Source organism: Trichechus manatus, unplaced genomic scaffold (assembly GCF_000243295.1).
Source record: "Trichechus manatus latirostris isolate Lorelei unplaced genomic scaffold, TriManLat1.0 scaffold00109, whole genome shotgun sequence".
NCBI classification, from domain to species: domain Eukaryota; kingdom Metazoa; phylum Chordata; class Mammalia; order Sirenia; family Trichechidae; genus Trichechus; species Trichechus manatus.
The window spans coordinates 1,950,358-1,971,270 of record NW_004444045.1 but is presented as its reverse complement, the minus strand read 5'-3'; the positions used below and the strand labels follow the sequence as shown (position 1 = coordinate 1,971,270).

At 36.2% G+C, this 20,913-nt stretch overlaps 1 protein-coding gene across 2 annotated transcripts in view; it reads left to right on the top strand.

Annotated features, from left to right (window-relative positions):
• The window catches only part of PURG (purine rich element binding protein G), a 35,297-nt gene that overhangs the window by 329 nt on the left and 14,055 nt on the right, over nucleotides 1–20,913 (top strand). Inside the window, exon 2 of one of the 2 annotated variants that reach the window (XM_004383386.3) lies at nucleotides 107–979. In XM_004383386.3, coding sequence (XP_004383443.2) covers nucleotides 113–979 — 867 coding nt within the window. In that variant the 5' untranslated portion in view covers nucleotides 107–112. Of the gene's footprint in view, nucleotides 1–106; nucleotides 2,071–20,913 lie in introns of those variants that run through there. The other variant, XM_023737832.1, reaches the window with a different exon arrangement.

The window sequence follows — 20,913 nt, the reverse complement described above, 5'->3', positions numbered from 1 at the left end:
GGTGTGGGGGTCCCGGGCGGCGGCGGGAACAGCGCCGGCCGAGGGGCGTCTGCGATTGTTCTCAACAGCCCTCTCCCCCACCCGTGTGTCTGTTTGTCACTTGCAGCTGAAGATGGAAAGAGCCAGGCGAAGGGGAGGCGGCGGCGGCGGCCGCGGCCGCGGAGGCAAGAATGTAGGGGGCTCTGGCCTAAGCAAGAGTAGACTCTATCCCCAGGCCCAGCACTCCCATTACCCCCACTACGGGGCTTCAGCCACCCCTAGTCAGGCCGGAGGCGCAGCCGAAATCCAGGAGCTAGCCTCCAAGCGAGTGGACATCCAGAAAAAGAGGTTTTACCTGGACGTAAAGCAAAGCTCCCGGGGCCGATTTCTAAAGATAGCCGAAGTCTGGATAGGGAGAGGCCGGCAGGACAATATCCGAAAGAGTAAACTGACCCTCTCCCTGTCGGTGGCGGCGGAGCTGAAGGACTGTCTAGGGGACTTCATTGAGCACTACGCCCACCTGGGCCTGAAAGGCCACCGGCAGGAGCATGGTCACAGCAAAGAGCAAGGCTCCAGGAGACGACAGAAGGACGCGGCACCCTCCCCACCTGTCTCGGTGGGGTCCGAAGAACACCCTCACAGTGTCCTCAAAACGGACTATATAGAAAGGGACAATAGGAAATACTATCTAGACCTGAAGGAAAATCAGCGGGGTCGCTTCCTGAGGATTAGACAAACCATGATGCGTGGCACTGGCATGATAGGGTATTTTGGCCACACTTTAGGCCAGGAACAGACCATTGTCCTCCCAGCACAAGGCATGATTGAGTTTCGTGATGCCTTGGTTCAGCTAATTGAAGACTATGGCGAAGGGGACATAGAAGAAGCAAGAGGTGGGGACGGCGACCCCGTTGAGCTCCCAGAGGGGACTTCTTTCAGAGTGGACAATAAAAGGTTCTACTTTGATGTGGGCTCTAATAAATATGGCATTTTCCTGAAGGTAAGTGAGGTGAGGCCACCTTACCGTAATACTATTACTGTTCCATTCAAAGCGTGGACAAGGTTTGGGGAAAATTTTATCAAGTATGAAGAAGAGATGAGAAAAATTTGCAACAGCCATAAAGAAAAGAGAATGGATGGCAGAAGGGCCAGTGGTGAAGAACAAGAATGCCTCGACTAGAGTGAATTTGAACTCCATCAGGCAAAATTTAAAATCATAAATTGGCTAGAAGTACTGGTCCATAATCATTTGAAGAAGTTTTTCCTCTTTTTTGGCCCTTTGTTGTTAGTAATACCTCTAGTAGTTTATACTTCGAGGAGTCAGATTCCGATGTTATGTTATACATAGATCACTATAATTCTTAGGGGAATTCTACCATTCCCAGAGCTAAATAGTTTAGCTGCTTCAACTGCTCCAGACTATTGAAGTATGAAAATCAGCACAAAATATGACATCTGACCTTTTAAATACTATAACTGAGAATTACATTGCACTACAACATAATCCTGAGAAAAGATACATACTTAGTAGTGGCAGTGTGAATTTCTATTTCACAAGTTCCCAAAACAGAATTCCATTCCAACTTCATTAAAAACTTCTAATCTTAACTGTAGGGCAGTTACCACAGAAACAGAAATTGACCTTAAGCATAATATAAATATATTTATAAATCTATAAATAGATCTTAATTGCCCATTGGATAACTGAATATTAAATAGTACAATAAAAGGATCAAATCTTACTAGCTTATTAAACCATAAAAATACAGTGTTATATTAAGAGCTACTATAGTATTCTATAATTTCTAATTTTGTGGTAACCCTACAGTTTATAATTGCCATATCAAAGCCATGCAAGAGTTTTAATTGGTTATTCTTAGTTACAAGTCTTTCTTCACCTCTACTTATTGTACCTTATTTTTTATTGACATCTCAAAGTTTCAGGAATTACTTTTATGTCACTGCTGAGTGGGAGGCTTCATCCTATGACTTTGCTGTGGAAATCTTGGTGTTCTAGTTTTTGTGCTAATTTGGAGGTTTTGAAAGTTTGTTTTGTTTTCCCCAAAATGTATCATGGACTCAAGGTGTTATTTTTCAAGCTTCTTCTTTAAGACTATTTCAGAGGGGTTGGTGCACCAGTTAACTAATATAAAAATACATCTGTAATAATACATTTTAGTAGCACTTTTGCAATTGCTACTCTTAAAGTTATGTCAGCACTTCCAGTATAAACTGACTTTAGCAGATGTTATAATTCCAGAAAAAGCATTTTATTTTCCTTAAAAAAAATTAAATTTAGAGTACAAATTTTCAGTCTAGGAAAAATCTTATTTGAAGATTGGCTATAAATATATCTGAAAGGAAAATTCAGGCATTTTCCAAGGTGCTCTTTATAATATGTAAAGAGGTTTACTTTACACAAGACTCACCCATTTACCTGTAGTAAACATTACTTTCCAGGGAGTGCCACAGCAATTTTTCAACACCTAAGCAATTGTTTAAACAAGTGGATATATGTGAACCAACCTACCCTCTATTGAAAATTACTGTCTTTTTATCTTGGCTTTCTTCATCTCCCACATAATAAGCCCCTATTATCATGCTTAAGAGCCAGACACTGATTTCAACCCCCAAATATAGCTCTCATTGATGAGAGTTGGCTGCATGGATTGAGATCAGAATGTAGCTCTTCCTCAGCTGCTAACCAAAAGGTCAGCAGTTCAAACCCACCAGCTGCTCTGTGGGAGAAAGATGTGGCAGTCTGTTTCTGTAAAGATTCCAAAACCAAACCAAAACCATTGCCGTGGAGTTGATTCTGACTCATAGAGACCCTGTAGGACAGAGTAAAACTGCCTCATAGGGTTTCCAAGGCTGTAAATCTTTACAGAAGCAGACTGCCATGTCTTTCTCCTGTGGTGGTAAAGATTACAGCTTTGGAAACCTTATGAGGCAGCTCTACCCTGTCCTACTAGTGTTGCTAGGAGTCCGAATCAACTCAACGGCAATGGTTTATGGGATCAGTAATTCAAAATTATTTTAACAATATTTTTCTTCCAGAGGTTTATTCCCAAATCCCTTTAAGTAAGGTCAATAAGAAACCTTTATGGTATGAATTAAGAAAATTAACTTCATTGGCGTATGTTACTTGAGAACAATCAGTAATCCAGACATATATGTTGGTGTGCAGATTGTATTTCATGTTTCCTTAAATAGTATGAAGGAATCTCATTAGTTCATTGTAATTGTGGACCATCTGGATCACTGTGGAACAACTGAAGGTTAGAAGATAATGTTAGTACTAGAGTTAATAGCACGTGGTGGGTGTTGAGACAAAAAATAGCAAGGATTTTTGAACAGTCGAACTGTAAAATAACTATGTAGGCTTGCTAAAAAGTCGTTTTTGGTATATGAAGGAGTGGTGAACACTTGAATTACTGTACTACTGATTGTTATTGCTACCCATCACGGTGCCTACTAATAATAATCAATCTGTCAGATTTCGGCAAACTGGAACTGTGAATATTCCAGTATTTGATTGTTCCTGTCACTGTTCCTATGACTGTATACTCTCTCTTAAAATCTTCTTTTCTAAAATAGTCATGTCCATTTGGTCTAAATGATTTCTTTTTGGATCTTTAGTCTGATAAGATTTGAGTGTGTGTGTGATATACATATGCATATATATATGTATTTATATATGTATATATACACATACATACTATGTCAGACTTAAAGATAGATATCTTTAATTCATTGTATATAAATATTATTTGTTTAATTTTTTCATTACTTATTTAAGTAAAGAATTAGTTAAACAGCCAAATTTTCTACCTTATATGTATACTTCAAAGCTTTTACCATCTCAAAGCTACAGATTGAATAGATGCATATATACCGGCAGTTAAATATACTGTAGAATCAATAAGCCATCTCCCAGTCCTTTTGTTTCATTTTCCATAGTTCATGTATAATTCATTGAAAAAATGAAATGATGCTATGATTGTTTGATACTTAAAATTCCCAAGAATTCATTAGCCATAATCTAATAAATAAGGTCCAGTTCAAAACTCTGGTATTAGGATATGTAATGCCATGTATCTTATAAAATAAGCTACTATTCTTATCTGTGCAATATACATTTTATTTATTGTCATTTGTAACATAAGCTGCAAGTGTACATGGTATTCGTCAAAGTAATAGGATCCCTGCCTTGACGACATTAAACTCGTAAGGCAACTGGATGTTAGAAGTTAAAAAATTTAGCATTAAAGTTAGTAACTAAAATTACTAGTTCCCTGTATAATTCTAAAACACTGACGATGTTTGCACATAATAATCCATGCATAATGTGGTACAGACTTAAAACTGTAATAATATAAGCTAATAGTATGAAATTTGGAAACGGGTTCCTTGTAACAGTTGGCAGTGTTCTTCCGGCAATTGCAAGCAGCACTAATCTGTTGCTTATATGCAAAAGATGCAGTGTATTATAAAGATATTAAAATTCTGCCACATTTTATAGTTTTTCTTGTTAAAGCCCCAAACTGCCATGTCCCTTAAACTTGAGTCAAACACAAGCTTATTTGCACTAAAGAGCATGGCCAAAAAATAAATGACAGGGTGGAAAAGCTAGTTGGAACCTCTTGAAATAATTGGTTCTAATGGGAGAATTTCACATTTGTCTAGTTGAAAGCTATATGGTCCAGCCAGACAATCTGTCAGTTCACTAATTTAATAATGCACTTTACCTTTTGTATATAACAGATGTATATTTATGCCACTTCACAGGTGGGATGTGTTTCCATAACTGTGTAGTTAGAAACGTAGAGTGATATTTTGCATGCATGTTTGTGTTGGAACTGTTGTGGTAACAGGTTTCCATTAAATTGGTGTAATGGAGAAGGGTAGAAGATGCTTTTGAAACAAATTCCAGTACATTTAACAAAGAACTTTAAAGTAGAGTTCATATTTGTACTCTTAAAGAACTAGAACCAATAAAAAACAATTTCCAGCCCAGGTTAGTATAGCAGTTGAGACTATATATATAGTTGAGACTCCCCATGATACCCTGAAAGTTGATTTTGGGAATTTGTGCAGACAAAAAATATTTTTAATGATTTTGTTTCATTGTTGCTATGTATTTAAGTAACCAATGAAAAGATAGTATATGATACTGTACTAGAATTAAAAGTATGGTTAGCTGATACGGCCTTATTAAGAAAATACCCGGACTAAAGAAACAAAGTTTCAAGTTAAGGAGATGTGAAGAGCCTAAGAACAATTGCTAAAATAAATATGAAATTATTTCAGAATTGCAGATGTACTGATCTTTGCCAACCAAAAAGGGTATTGGGGGATTTAGTGCATCCTTCCATCCTAAACTTCCTACGGTGTACATTCAAAAACCTAGATAATGGTTGCTTAATAATAGGTTGTATGTACTTTACTAAGAAACATTGTATACTAACAATTCATCAAGAATGTGCTATATTTATTGCAATCATTTGATATCTATGGATAAGAATACATTATATATAGTCATCTTAATATAATCGTGTATTTATATTGTAATTTTGCAAATATTTTCAGTAAAATAAACATTTATCTGAACTGCACAGTTTGAAGAGGGTGAGATTGGAATACATCCTCAGATAATCATTTTTAATAAGCAGCTTCCATTGAAAGCTAATGTATGTATTATCATTTCTTTGAACTTTACTTTCTAGTTTATTTCAATTTTTAAATGAGCAGGACTTAATTTTAAATTTTTACATGGTTTCTGAAAATAAGTGTGGGATTTTTTTTTTTTTTTCCTGCTTATTTCCAAATGTCTTTCATTGGAACCATTCATGAAACCCTATTCCAACCTTTCTATAAGTGCTTTCCTTAGTCACCATGTATTTTCAAATCTGTCTGTACCAAAACACCAAATGTCTTAGGCAGGATAAAATCTAAAGTAAACCACAAAGAGAGGTTAAAATTGATTCTATGCCTACAGAATAAACTGGTGTAATATTTATTGCTGCCAAACAAGAGTCTTAAAATCTTTTTTGAGTTTCCTTAAGGATTTCTTGAATTTCATAGAGAAATGGTGACTAATGGCTAGCCCATCAGAGGAGAAACATAATGATATTAGCATGCTGTCTCAATTCGTAATCCACAATGCTGTAGCAAAGAGGTACAAGGAAAAAAATTTTTCCCCCAATCTAATGTCATGTGGATTTTTAGATTACAGTTACTCTGTTATAAACTAAATATACCCAAATTTATGTAGGTGAATCATAGAAAAACAATATATGTATTAGTGTATTTTCTTGTCTAATGTCAAAAAATCTTTTTTCTTAATTTGACATGATTTTTAAAATCCTTTAAATTTTAGTTTCTTAATCACTGTGTAGGGAAAACATGCACATAGTACAAAATTTAAAAGCTGCAGATTAGACAGTGAAAAGTAGCAACTGATGTTTCCAGTGTCTTATGTATCTTTCTAGAATTACTCTGCAGATACAAGCATATGTATATATACATATATTCTTTTTAAAAATACAAATGAAAACTTACTATATGCTATATACACTATCCTGTACCTAGTAGTATTGATTTTAGAGCTTCCACTTTAAGTGAATTTTTTTCTTATACTTAAATATCATACTCTCTAGTTGCCATATTTAATTTGAACTATGTTATTACATGAAGGGATCATCAAGGAAATTTTTCAATAAATTCCGTTAGTGTTTACTTAAAATATGTATATATTGATTTTTAAATATACCAATATTTCATTTCTCCTACAACTTTCCCTTTCTTCTCCCAAACCATCCTGTCTCTCTATCCTCTTCCCTCCCTCAAAAAACTGTTGGTCTTTTTGCTGAAATAATATAGTTTAGGAGTGGCAAGATATAAGATAATTTAACCAAGTGATATTTTAGATTAACTATGTTCTCTAATAAAAAAACCCGTATTAAAAGCTTTAACAAATTATCACTTTCAGTCATTTTTTTTATGAATTCTGTTACTATTATTTTTATCCAAAGACCTTGCCGTTATAAGAGCAAATGAGTTCAGAGCTATAGTAAAAGGTTATGTTATGAATCTATTGAAATTTTTGATTTATTTACTGTATCTTTATGATGAGAAAGGTATATGGTTACTACTGACTAATTCATTTAGCAACTTAGTCAAATCCAAGTCTAAGCAAAGCGATAACACTAGTCCTGGGTTTAGAGCACTGATTCCCCATTGAAGGACCCAGAGTCTCTCAGAAGTCCTTGGGACCAGAAGGTACTATGATGATTTGGGGAAAGAGTAAAACATTGAGAGTTAAGAAGTTATAAGTACAACTAAGCCAGTGTATGTCCTCTGCTATTTACTATTTCAGATAGTAAATAAAATTGTTTAAAAATGAAGTTAGTGTTATAACTATTTATGAAAATATAAGCAAAGCTGCCTTAATAGTTCCCTCACCCCCAAAAAAATAATAATAATTCTCTTTTCATTCCCATCAAGGGGGCATTTTAAGATCACTTTTTAACAACCACCAAGAAAGAATATTCTCTGAAAACATGAATGTTCCGTACTTGAACCTTTAAAGATACTGTCTAATTATAAATCAAAGTACCCAGAGTAAAAGATCCAATACTGTTAGAAATAGCTTAAAGAACGTGGGTTGAGGAAGATTTTTTTTTAATGGAATAGCATCTGTAAATTTTATGAAAATGTTAAAAGGTTTAAAAGTCAAAAATATTGGTTTAAACTTCAAAATAATGTCTCCCTAATTGGCATAATTTCTGTTTGTAAAGTGAACAAGGTGGTGTTAGAAGATAGGAGCCTCCTAAGCATGTATTTTAGAAGTATCAAAGAGTCATTTACTTGTTTAAACTTAAAGTGGTTTTTTATCTATTTCTCCTATTTAAAGAGAGGATCAAAAGGAAGGTAAATTTACCTTCAGGAATGGAGTTTTACTCAAATTTAGGCTAAAAAAGGTTAATAATTTTCCATCCATAATCAAGGAGTTTCCCATGTTGGTGCTTTTTCTTTCTGAAAATTGTATTTTCCTAACTTTTCCTTCTTGCAAATATCCCTTGTGTGCAATTGCACATTCTTGTTGAGGCCAGTGGTGTCCACCAGTAAATAAAAACTTATTAGTAATGAACTAGTGCTGATGCAGTGAAGTTACTTTGCAATATGAGTATGAAGAAAATAACTCATGTAAATTGGAATATATGGTTTCGTCTTTAATGTTGTTGGCTTATTTCCAAGATCGCATAGCAGTTGCCTGTTCTCTCATTTCACCGCTTGAGCTTGGTTTCTGGTTCTTTTCAAAGTTTTCATTGTTCCCAGGAAATAATAGAGGTAAAAGAAAGGGGACATAATCCCTTTCTAATAAAAGTGTTTATAGTACTTCGGAGTTTAAATTGCCCAAAGAGTAGGATTGGCAAAAAAAAAGGCTTTTGTTGGTTTTTGTCTTTATGAAAATACTGGCATAAATCTGATTTGATCTAAGTCAGAATTTCTTTTATCTGAGACTCCTATATTAAAAAATGTTTAGTATTATTCTTAGAGAAAATGATTCTGTAGGATAATACTCTTTCTTCAGAGTTTTTTTATTTTATTTTATTTTTTAACTATTTGATGTGGTCTTGAGAAGGTTGTTGTCTAGAGGTAACACATAGAGAAGACGAAATGGAGAAAAGTAGTAGCTGATGATTTTCCTTGCCTGTGATGAAAGAAATCAGTCTAACAGAAAGGAGAGAAATAATTCATTTTCAAAACTAAATCTCTATTTAGATTTTAAAAGAGTAGTTGAGAAAGAATAATAAGACCTAATTCTTCTAATGCATGGCCTTACCCTGAACGAGTCATTTAACTTCTGCTGGATGGTTTCCTCCTATGAAAAATGAACAAGGTTTTGCTAGAAGCTAAGGTTCCCTCCTATTCTAAAGTTTTGTATTCTCTATAAGGGGAGTGTGAAAGAAAAAACAGATGGAGAATACCACAACTGGAAAGTGTGAGTGAGGGATTCTCTGTAAACGTTAAAAACAACTGTGATAATGTAGTAACCTCCGATGATTCCCGAAGGAGCAATGCAGAAATGTTAATTTTTAACATGGTATCTCTTTAGACACACAGAATACAATTTTCTTCCGCATCCTTATTAAAACCAGATTATACGCTATGTAACTATCCTGTGCTTTAAGTTTTTAAAGAAATATTTTATCACCTATAGGAAGCCTCGGAGCACTGGTGGCACAGTGGTTAAGAGCTCAGCGGCTAACCAATATGTCGGTAGTTCGAATCCACCAGCCACTCCTTGGAAACTATGGGGCAGTTCTCTTCTGTCCGGTAGGGTCGCTGTGAATCAGAATCAACTCCACAGCAACAGGTTTTGGTTTTAGAGGAAGTCTCATTTATTTCTACATATTCTGTAATCATTTCTTATATTCTGCATCACAAAGGAATTTTAAAAATTAACATCACTTCCTGAAATGTCATTGTTGTGAGATAACTATAAATCACATTGCTGACTGACTATCCTTTCAGTGGTCTCTGAGAATCGAGTACTACCTTTCACCCCTTCTTTCTTGATCCTATTGAACATCCTGTGTTATAAATAATCACTTTTAATAAAGAAAAGGGGGCCCTGCTGGCGCAGTAGTTAAGAGCTGCGGCTGCTAACCAGTAGGTCGGCAGTTCAAGTCCACCAGCTGCTTCTTGGAAACCCTATGGGGTAGTTGTACTCTGTCCTGTAGAGTCACTGTGAGTCGGAATCGACTCGACAACAGGCTTGGTTTTTGTTTGGTTTTAATAAAGAAAAGCGGGCAGGACGCTGACCTGTGAATAGTATGGTTCTGTTTTAGAGGACCTGTAGCTATTAGAGGTTGTTGGGGTTTTCTGTTTTTTAAGCCTTGAAAAACTGCAAAGCTTGATGATTGGAGGGGAAGAGCAGCAACACTCAAGGTTTTTGTCTTAGAGACTTTTAGTTACTCTGATCCTCCACTATACAGTGCCACCACCACTGCCAGTCGGATTTAATGAAGCGTGACACCAGATCTTTCTGCTGGTGCCTGTTTGCTTATCAAAGATGGTGTTTTAAGAGTTGTTAGTTGCTGTCAAGTCAATTCTGACTTACGGCGACCCCACATGTGCAGAATAGAACTGCTCCACAGGGTTTTCAAGGCTGTGACTTTTCAGAAGCAGATTGTCAGGCCTGTCTTCCCAGGAGCCTCTGGGTGAGTTCCGTCTGTCAGCCTTTCATCTAGTAGTTGAACGCTTAACTGTTTGTGCCGCCTACATTTTGAAGTGCGTATGCACGTGTTTTGCTAATTTAAAAATATTTGTGCACATAAAATTCCATTGCAGAAACATTTCTTATGATTAAAAAAAAAATCTTAGGCCTGGTGGTGGTTCACAATAGCAACTTGGTTAGTTTTCAACAAATTCTGTTCAGTGAATTCGGTATTATAAAACTTTTTCTCTCTCCTCTCCTTCCTCTCCTCAAAATAACGTACTTTTTAGGTTCTTGATTGCTTCTGCTTCCGTGTTTGAATTCTAGGTGAGACATGAGAGAATGGCTGAGTGTGGCAGTTCTTTGCCCTTGCCATTGAGTAGAAATTTTCCTTAGCTTCCCATTTCACACATTCCAAGCAACTTTACCAAAAGAACACACCTAAGTGCCAAAAAGGCCCAGCAATATAAAAAAAACAGAACCATAAATTAATGATTTAGGAATAAAGATAAGAATATGTACAAGACACTTAAATTCAAAACACTCCATTACTGTTTGCTAATTTACTTCAGAGACTGCTGTATTTTATTTCTGGGTTCTTGAGGCTAGCAATGTGATTTATACCAATGATTGTCAGTCTGGAATTTCAGCAGGACAAAATAATTTTGAAGGTTAAAATGAACTGAACCTTCAAAATAAATTCCTTATGGAATTTTACCTGTTGCTGCTTGGTAAACACTCCATAAATGGTATACTGTGCTACAATCCAGGTGTAAAAATAGAATTCTGAAATTCATCACTCATAATCTTCTTCACTTCTGTTTTTCCCTCCTTTACACTGTACCCTATTGGAAAAGGATAGGGCATTAATTTCTCTCAGTACCAATATGGCCCCACTCCATCGTATTTCTTTGTTCAGATGACAATTGAACTACAACAAAAGAAGAACAGAGCTGCTCTTTGAAAATTTGGAAGTTGCCCTATTAGCTTGACCTGCAGACTTTAAGAAAGACCACTTTGCTCAGCTAATCTCAACACTCTTACCGTATTTCTGTAAAACAGTTGAGGGTGAGTAGAAAACATTTCACTTGGAGTGATATGGACTGAAAACTGTTACTCCAGCTTCTCAGTACAGGGGATCTTCAGAAAAATTTTTGACCCACATAATTGACAGGTAATTTCAGAAAAGAGTTTAGCTTCTAGAAAAGTTGCACCATCACATTTTTAAAGAGAAGGTAGTAATAAAAGGAAGGCCCGATCACGATTATGAGTATTAATAAGTGTTAATTATTGAATGCCTACCAGATGTTTGGCACTGCTGGGTTCCTTGTGGCTGCTGTTTCTGATCCTCATGACAATCTTCTTATCCTCCACATTTTCATATAATATTTTAGAGGTTTCTACCCTTAAGCACAGAGAGGAGATGAATTACTATTCATTATGGGTCTGCAGTTTCATTTCCATGAACCAAAAAACAACTGGTTGTGTTGAATTAGTCTGGAAATAAATCTCATAAACATTAGTGAGAGCTTTGTTGATTTTTTATAGCTTTTTCCTGCCATCTTACCATCCTTATATTGCTCCATTACTTTTCATATTTAATTACCATGTTTCCTCTTCTTTCCCTTAAGTCCAGGGGATAAAGTGAGGTGACTGCTATACGGATTTTTCTCCTTTACTCTAAGCAACTGGCTTGCAAACAGGGGCTTTGAATCGGTTCATTACTGTTCAAATCCCCCTGCTGAGAATTTGCATTTCTAACAAGTTCCCAGGCAATGCTAATGCTGCTAGTTAGGGACCAATTCTGAGAACCACTAGTACAGCAGTGGTTCTCAAAATTTATTACACATAAGAATCTCTGGGGATATTTGTTAAACTGTAGATTCTGATACAGTATATCTAGGGTAGAAATGCAAATTCTCAGCAGGGGTTTGAACCTGTTCAAAGTCCTGTTTCAAATTTAGTGTGAATAAGAACACCTGGAGCGTCTGTTAAATCACAGACTCCCGCCGCACATCTCCAGAGTTTCTGTTCAGTAAGTCCGGTAAGGAACTGCATTTCTAACACATTGCCAAGGTGATAAGGATGCTGCCTTCTGAGGACCACACTTTGTTGTTCTGAGTTAATGGGATTTTACGTCAGCTACAAATAGTGAGGGAGATAGTTGTTAAAACAACAGTAATATCTTAGAAGGCTGAGGGCCACTCGTTCTGCCTTGAAAAGTTTGCAGATCTTAAAACGAGCAGCTTTTTTGTTTTTTAAATTGACTAGTGTTTAGGTAAAAGTTATTTTCTTCACTATCTTTTCATTATGTTTAATAACCTTTCTGATTCCCTCTGATTTTTCATGGCTATCTTGAGATAATTCTGATAGAAATTAACCATAATGAAGCTTTATATAAAAGCTTAGCTTTCAAACTTAGGGAAACTGCAGTATCTTTTTAATTTATTAAATAATTCTGGTGTATAAATCTTAGGAAAGGAAAGCGTTTGAATAACTATTCTAGAAGTATTAATGCAACTTTTCATGACTGTTAAATATGAGGACTTGAAGGGACCTTGGAATTATTTTAGTTCAGTTCCTTAATTTTACGTTTTGTGGCTTATACATCATGTAGCTCAAATGGTTTATATTCTATAATAGGCTAAGAGCAGAAGGAAAAGACTAAAACTTAAAATGTTGATTATCTGTTAAGATACACAGGAGGTAAGAAATATCCTAATTTCTTTTAAAAGCATATATCCTGTCTGTATGTGTAGAATAGAGGAACTATATACTACAGTATATTTATGGTGCTTTTTTCAGGTTAACAGCTGGACGCATTGCATTAAATTTAGAGATACTTCACCTGAAAACTCATTGAGTATATTATTTGAAAACATAGCTAACATATTTGAAAATAATTTCTCATGGACTTTCCAACCTGTGTATATTCTGTAATACAAGTAATGTATATATCAAATTAATAAAACCATATTTTATATATAAAGCTATACAATTACATATATCTATACATGAACCTCCTATTAGCTATTATTCTAGTGGATCATACCCTACTGGAAGTATTAAACTAATTCATACATAGACATTTGGCAGTTCTGCAAGTTCATTGACTTCTCTTTCCAGTTACTACCCCTTGGTGATTAGTGCTCCATAACCCTGAATGAGTTCCTTGCTGTGAAAAAGATTAACTAACTGCTAAGATAACAGAGATAATCATGAGCTCAGAAGACTCACTACAGGCAGTGTAACTTTTTTTTTCATTCTCTATCCTGTTTGTAGTATGGCTACAATTTAAATTTCAGATTAAAATTTTTTTTTTTTTAGTTTGAGGGTTGAATCTTAGGCTTAGGGCAGAATAGAGATTTATAGTAGATTTCTATATGGACTTAGCTCAACATGGGCAAACTCCAAGAGGGAATGAGTTACTGGAATTATTTAAAGCTCTCACTTTATGTAGGATGCATGAAGGGAATCAATAAATCAGAAAAGAATTGAATTGTTATTACCTTGAAGTTTCTTTTCAATTGTGAGAGACTCAAAATTTATTAGGAATAATACTTGGAAATTTTGTGTTCAATTCTTGTGTTAATTCGCTCAGTCGGATGAACAGGTGTGATTTCAATTTTTCTAATATTATTCTGAAAATGTATTAAGAAAAAAGTTACTCTTTCCTCCCACCCCTCGTTATTGCAAAGCAACATAAGAACTAGCTTTCAAATTTTCATGAAGCTTTACTAAAATAAATAAGATAGGTTTCATGAAATTTTCCCGGCAAAGTTAAGTTGTTGTCGTTAGGTGCCGTTGAGTCAATTTTGACTCATGGCGACCCCGTGTGACAGAGTAGAACTGCCCCATAGGGTTTTCTAGGCTGTAATCTTTGGGGAAATCCTGGTGGCATAGTGGTTAAGAGCCCCTAACCAAAAGGTCGACAGTTCAGATCCACTAGGTGCTCCTTGGAAACCCCATGGGGCAGTTCTGCTCTGTCCTGTAGGGTCTCTATGAGTCAGAAGCAACTCAATGGCAACACGTTTGGCTTTTTTTTTTTTTGTAGGTAATCTCTATAGGGGAGCCTTATTGGCACAGTGGTTAAGAGCTCAGGCTGCTAACCAAAAGGTTGACAGTTCAAATCCACCAGCCACTTCTTGGAAACCCTATGGAGCAGTTCTACTTTGTTCTGTAGGGTCGACGGCAAAGGGTTTGGTTTTATTGATAATCTTTATGGGAGCAGATAGCCAGGTCTTTCTCCTGTGGAGCTGCTGTGTGAGTTTGAACCACCAACCTTTCGGTTAGCAACCAAGTGCAAAATTAAGTATCTTTTATAATTCTCATAAGAAATTTCACTTTTAATTATTTTTTCAGAAAGGATTATATGAAGGAATAAATTTAGTGTTTGTATTACTGTTTCAGAACTACGTGTCACAGATGGTTTTATGGAAAGACATAAGTAACAGTAGGGTAAGTTGGAAAATCAATTTATTGTATACTATTAAATGAAGTTTTTCTTTAAAAAAATCCAGATTGAATTGTTTAAAGATTGAATAATCTCTTAAGTTTTCCATTTTTAGAGAACAGATTTCCAGGTAAGTTGATTATTGTTGCAAATAGTCTGTGGGATTCTCCCCTGGAGAGTTTCCATGGCTTGTAAAGGTCACAAGAGTAGCTGTGGTGATGAGATCTAAATTCAGGACCCGGTGTGAACCGACATGAAACTCAGTTCTCACTTTCACGGTCCACTCTTTTCTTGTCAGCTTCCAGTCATCTTGGCTTTCTTATGTTCCTGGAACATTTCCAAATCTCAAGTGGACAGATAATAATGCCTTTTATAGAGAGATCTGAGTAAGTTGAAATGTGTTACACCAAAGTCTATAAACTATGAATTATATGACTCTAAATATTTAGATAAGCAGGTCTTATTCTCCCTCACAAATATTACACACACACGCCAATTATATATGTATGCATACATATATATATAAAAAACCAAAATCCAAACCCATTGCTGTTGAGTTGATTCCGACTCATAGCAACCCTGTAATACGGAGTAGATCTGCCTCATAGGGTTTCCAGGGAGCACCTGGTGGATTTGAACTGCTGATCTTTTGATTAGCAACCATAGCTCTGAACCACACCACCAGGGTTTGCACGTGTGCGTGAGTGCGTGCGTGCATGTGTGTGTAATTATAAAGAGAGCCCAGTCCTGTCCACTCCTTCCATGCTCCTGGAGAAGTAATGGCAAATTGGTTCCATCTTGTCAATTAATTGGCTGCCTGAAGGTGCTATATTGATAAATTGAAGTCTGCATCTGGAGGGGGAGACAGAACAACTTTCATGCCAGATATTTACTATTTGTCGTCCCTGCTTTAGAGCTATAAAACTTCTCATTGTAGCTCTAAAAATTTCAAGCTTAGCTGGCACTTGAAGCACAAATTACCGTGTGACTCACCTGAGGATGTGTCTCTTCTAATACTTCAGAGAGTTTGTTTCAATCCAGTAGCCCAGCCTTTAAAACAGCAGAGAATCTCCCTATGCCTCTGAGGAATTGAAATGACTGTAGCCATGAAGATGTCATCAAGGATACCCTTAAGCATTAAACTCTATATTTACCTCTAATGTGTTCTAACTTCCATGAAAATGACAGCAGTTTTTCCGTTTAAAATTTAGTCCAGTGATTCCCAAACATTAGTGCGCATAGCTTGTTAAAAATGCAGATTCAGGTCTCCATCCCCAGAAATTCTGATTTGGTTGGTCCCGAGTGGGGTTCAGAAATTGCCATTTTAATTGGCATTTGGCTCATTCTGATACGGGTGGAGGTTATTCTTTCTCTTGGACGTAGACTGTGGAACTAAGATAAGCATTCTTTCTTCCATAGCTTCTTTTCCAGCTGAAATTACTTAAGTTTTAATACTGCCAGCCTAATACCATGGGATGTTGAATTTTTGGTTATACTATTAACAAGTAAGGAGCCCTGGTGGCACAGTAGTTAAAGTGATCAACTGCAAACCGAAAGGTCGGCAGTTCAAGATCACCAGCCACTTCGTGGGACAAAATTGTGACAGTCTGCTTCCGTAGAGATTTACAGCCTTGTAAACCCTGTGGGGTTGCTATGAGTCAGAATCGACTCAACGGCAGTGAGTTTGGTTTGGTTTTGGATTATCAAGTAATACAACAGCTCACTTTAACCCAGAGAGACTGAATACATAAATCCAGGTAGTTCAGATTTTGTACTATCACACTGGCTAGCTCTCTGGGTATCGATCACTGGGATTGTCAATTTCTCCCCTACCTCCTAAATAGAAACTGTTTTTACTTGACGTATAACCACTGGTTGCCTAATCCCCAGATTGCACAACCAAAACTTTGAGTCTTTCCAGTCTGGATCAATTCCATAGGTGATATCTCTTTCAGCCTCTTACAAGTTGACCCTCTAAGTCTGGAATGATTTTTCTCAACCTCTTTATAGCAAGACATTTTTCTTAACTCTTCTTCCATAAATATTGGGTTTATAGTTACAGCCATTTAGTTCTCCAAGTATATTCCTTATCTCCTCTATTGTTACAGTTCTCACACACAAAGAGATTTACAATTACAAAACAATTGTGCCTATGTTGAGATAACAGATCCTTGTAGTCCTTGTATGACCGGAAATTAAGGAGATTTATCCTGGAAGCTTTCCGCTGGTTTACTGGGAAAGATAAGCCTTTATTCCTCCTGAGACCTAGGGACTCCAGATGGACACTGTGTGTTTGTTGTTCGCTGATTGGTTGAAGGGTTGAGGTTAGAATTGCGAGGGCAATCAGGCTTGGATCCTGGAATTTCAGTGGCTTTTTGCAGAACATAACACTAATATAGTACTGGATTGGAAACTTTTCTGGAATTTGACAGTGTTAATGTTCACTAAATGATTTAAAAATCTTTTTTTAGTACAATAAGCTGTTTAGCTTTAAACAGCTGTTTTAGAAGCATAATGTGGGAGGGATTAGGTATAAAATAAAAATGTGTTTGTCTGCAAATGAACTGTTTCAAATCTTATTTTCAAATTCACTGGCAGTAAGAAAAAACCTACCCCAAGAACACATTTTAAAAACTGTTATTCTTCAAAAGTTTTTATTCAAAAATTTTTTCTCCCATTATGAACAATTCTCAAGGAAATCAATTAAATTTAAAATACTGTAAGTGATATCCATCTAAATTACCAAAAATGTTATGATTATACTGCTTATGAGCTTGACATAAAAGAAATCTGTCTTTTCCTAGCCTAAATTTTCTTGAAGCTAACATGAAACCTAGTTGATGGTGAATCTTGGATAAGACATATTAATGATAACATTTATTCATTTTATGAATTTAACAATTCATAATATCAGTCCTGTCTTATGATTTTTTCAAATAAATGCTATTTATTTAGAAAATTTTTAAGTATTCTGTGATTTTTGTAATACCCTGATTTTTCTTTAATGATCTGCTGCAGTATATCGATAATACTTTCTTCAGAAAAATTCTTTATAAAACTGATTCTCATTATTCCTTTGATTTCCATTATAAAATTAGAAATGTTTTCCCAGTAAGAGAAAAAAGAAATCTTTTTGGTTGAAAAGATTCAGTGAAGGAGTTGTGCAAGTGGTTCAGTAACGTACTAAGAAATTGCTTTTTTTCTGTGCAGTGCTCCCCTCACCACTTAAGAACTTTCTTCTTTGCTCACGTTTATCGTCCCTAAATCACAGAAATTCGTTTAGTACAGTTCTCTGTGCACACGCTACCAGCACCTGCAGCTTAGCCTCCCCTCTGTTTGTAGTCTCCAACATAAGCTAAGCTCTAATAGTTTTTGCCAGTAGGAACGTTTACTGTAGTGAACTCCAGCCTGAAAAGTCTCCAAGTTCTGAGCCTTTATTTGATCAATACTTACCTACCTTATCAATTATAATATTAAATTTACTTAGAATGAAGAATGCCTCTGTGATTTAGATTAGCTAAAATTAGCTTAATTATTGTTCTTCAAGCATTATTAAACTGTACTCCTATTTAAGGGAGCCTTTGGGTATTAGGTTAAGGAACCCTGGTTGCTCAGTGGTTAAAGCGCTCCGCTGCTAACAGAAAGGTCAGAGGTTTGAACCTACCAGCTGTTCTGTGGGAGAAAGATGTGGCAGTCTGCTTCTGTAAAGATTACAGCCACTGTCTTGGAAACCCTATGGGGCAGTTCTTCTCTGTCCTACAGGGTCGCTGTGAGTCGGAGTTGACTCGATGGCAGTGGGTTTGGGTTTTTTTGGATTTAGGTATTAGGTCACTGCAGTTTGGTTTGTTAATCACCATTTATTGCTTGACTCTTTTTTTTTAAAAAAAAAAAAAAAAAGACCCAAACATTACATTTAATGACATACCAAGTTGTGATTCAAGCAGCAGTTTTCATTAAAATGATTTGCATCTGACTTGAGACATATTGGAAACCCTGGTGGCATAGTGGTTGAGAGATACAGCTGCTAACCAAAATGTCAGCAGTTTGAATCCACCAGGCGCTCCTTGGAAACTCTATGAGGGAGTTCTCCTCTGTCCTATAGTGTTGCTGTGAGTCAGAATCGACTCGACGGCAATGGGTTTGGTTTGGTTTTGGTTTGAGGCATATTACATAAAACCTATATTTTATTTGGTAGAAAATTTTTATATTTTATGTGGAAAAATTAATCTTAGGTGAACACAGAACTTGATTCTTAAACTAGATTTTCAGCAAATCAATTCTAAGTAGCAAGTTAGTAAATTTGTTACAAAATACCTTCCAAGTGAAATCAATGCAAATGCTAAATTATTGTCTGTGCTATAATTAATGAAGCCAAAAAAAAAGTTAGTGGCAGATTATTTGGACTATTCTTGCAAGCATTCGTGGGTTAGAGTCTGACCCTCGCTCCCATGTCCAGTAGTGTGGTATACAGGTAGAGGCACTGAGCTGTCATTCAGAAGCTCTGGCTCTGTGCTTTCCAGCTGGGCTTCAGGCTTGTCACTTAACCTCTGTCGGCCCCAGCTTGCTTATCTGTAAATTGAGGAGATTGAGTCAAAGTAAATAAACCCTGTCAATTTCTGTATTCCTGGAGTCAGTGAAACTGCTCTTCAGGTTACCTTTGACTTCCTTCGATGGCCTTTTCTGGTTTTTCTTCAGTTCCTCTTTGTTTCATCTGACATTTATTCACCATCTATTTCTTCTTGGTAGCCTTCAAATTTTGTTAGCCTTCAAATTAAGTTCCTTTTTTTTTTTTTTTAAACAATGTTGCAGTGTGCTGTTTCTCTGTCTAATTTGTCCAGTTCCTTTTTTACCCTGCCATGTAATTATATATTATCAGTAAGACATCTTTTGACCATGTAGAACAAATCTTTAAATAGGCAATTCTTCCAGTTCAAAAGATGCTTAGACACACAACCTAAAACCTGATTAAGTATGTAATTTATACTTAGTCTCCCATATAAATGCCCTGTCTTCTCAACTTGAATTTAAGTTTAAAAGCAGCCTGTTCCTGCCCTTTTTGTATTCTTTTTTACACCTAGAACTGTGCTGATTACCTGAATCACTGCTCTTCACTTAATCACTGCTGTTCTCTTAGCCTTTGCAATCTTGTTGCTTCAGAATCACAGGACTTAATGGACGAATCAAATTGGCAACAAGTGGTAATCAAAGTGATTGTTTTAAAACATGACAAGAAATACTATGTCAGTTTTTTATTTCAAAAATTGGCTCACTAGTTGTTAAGCGGTGGTAGAAGATGGGATTTTTGTTTCCTGCACATCCTAAATTTTACTTCAGAAATATACTTTCGCTTGCTTAACATATAAATGATGCTCTTCTTCTGTTCATCAAACAGACGGTGAGTGGTATCTCTGGGCCAGACCTGTGCTAGGGACTAGGGGTACAGTAATTTACCAAAGACAAATATTTCACGCCGTTAGCTTTAGGTGTGCCATGTCTAAAATTACTTGATTCAAAGCAGCTTTTGGAGCCTAATCAAACTGGCATTTTTTATTCAACAGATAGTCATTTGAGCACCTGCCACATGCCAGGCAGTGTGTTGGTATATATGAGAAGTGTGTCTGAAGCTGTCTGTTACAAGATGCTGTATGTTATTTTCCCTTTAACAGTTTATCCTTTAAATATGATTATCTATATTCTGTTAGTTATAGTGCTCAAAATATATCCCATTGATGCGTATTCGAAGAAATACGATGATACTATCTGAAACATAAATTCTGTGTTCCCCCTTCCAAATATCTATTGATGTCCTAGAATGAAAATAACAATTCTGTTTCATCTCGTGTGCCTACTGTGTTCAAATGGTAATGACTTCCTGAGCCCTAGGTTGGAGATGATTGTGAATTCCCATCCAGGCTCATCATAAAAGGCTGCTGTGACTTCTGCTGCGTGCATGCAGGCTGAGTTGGGGAGGAGGTGAGGAGGTTAAGGAGTAGTGGCATAAATATCACATATTTGCCCTCTCCGTATTAGGCTTTTACATTCATCCTCACTTAAATTTTATTTTACTCTCCATATGCCTGGGTTTACAAAAACCCATCAACATTCTCAACTATGGTGAATATCTCACCATGTCTTAGCCAAATGAAATAGGCCCAGTTCTACCCTGGTTCTTTTCCTAAATCAGCAGTTGTAATGATTTTTATTCTAGAGGCATTGCAATGAAGAGCTATTAACAGATAAATTCAATTAATGGAAC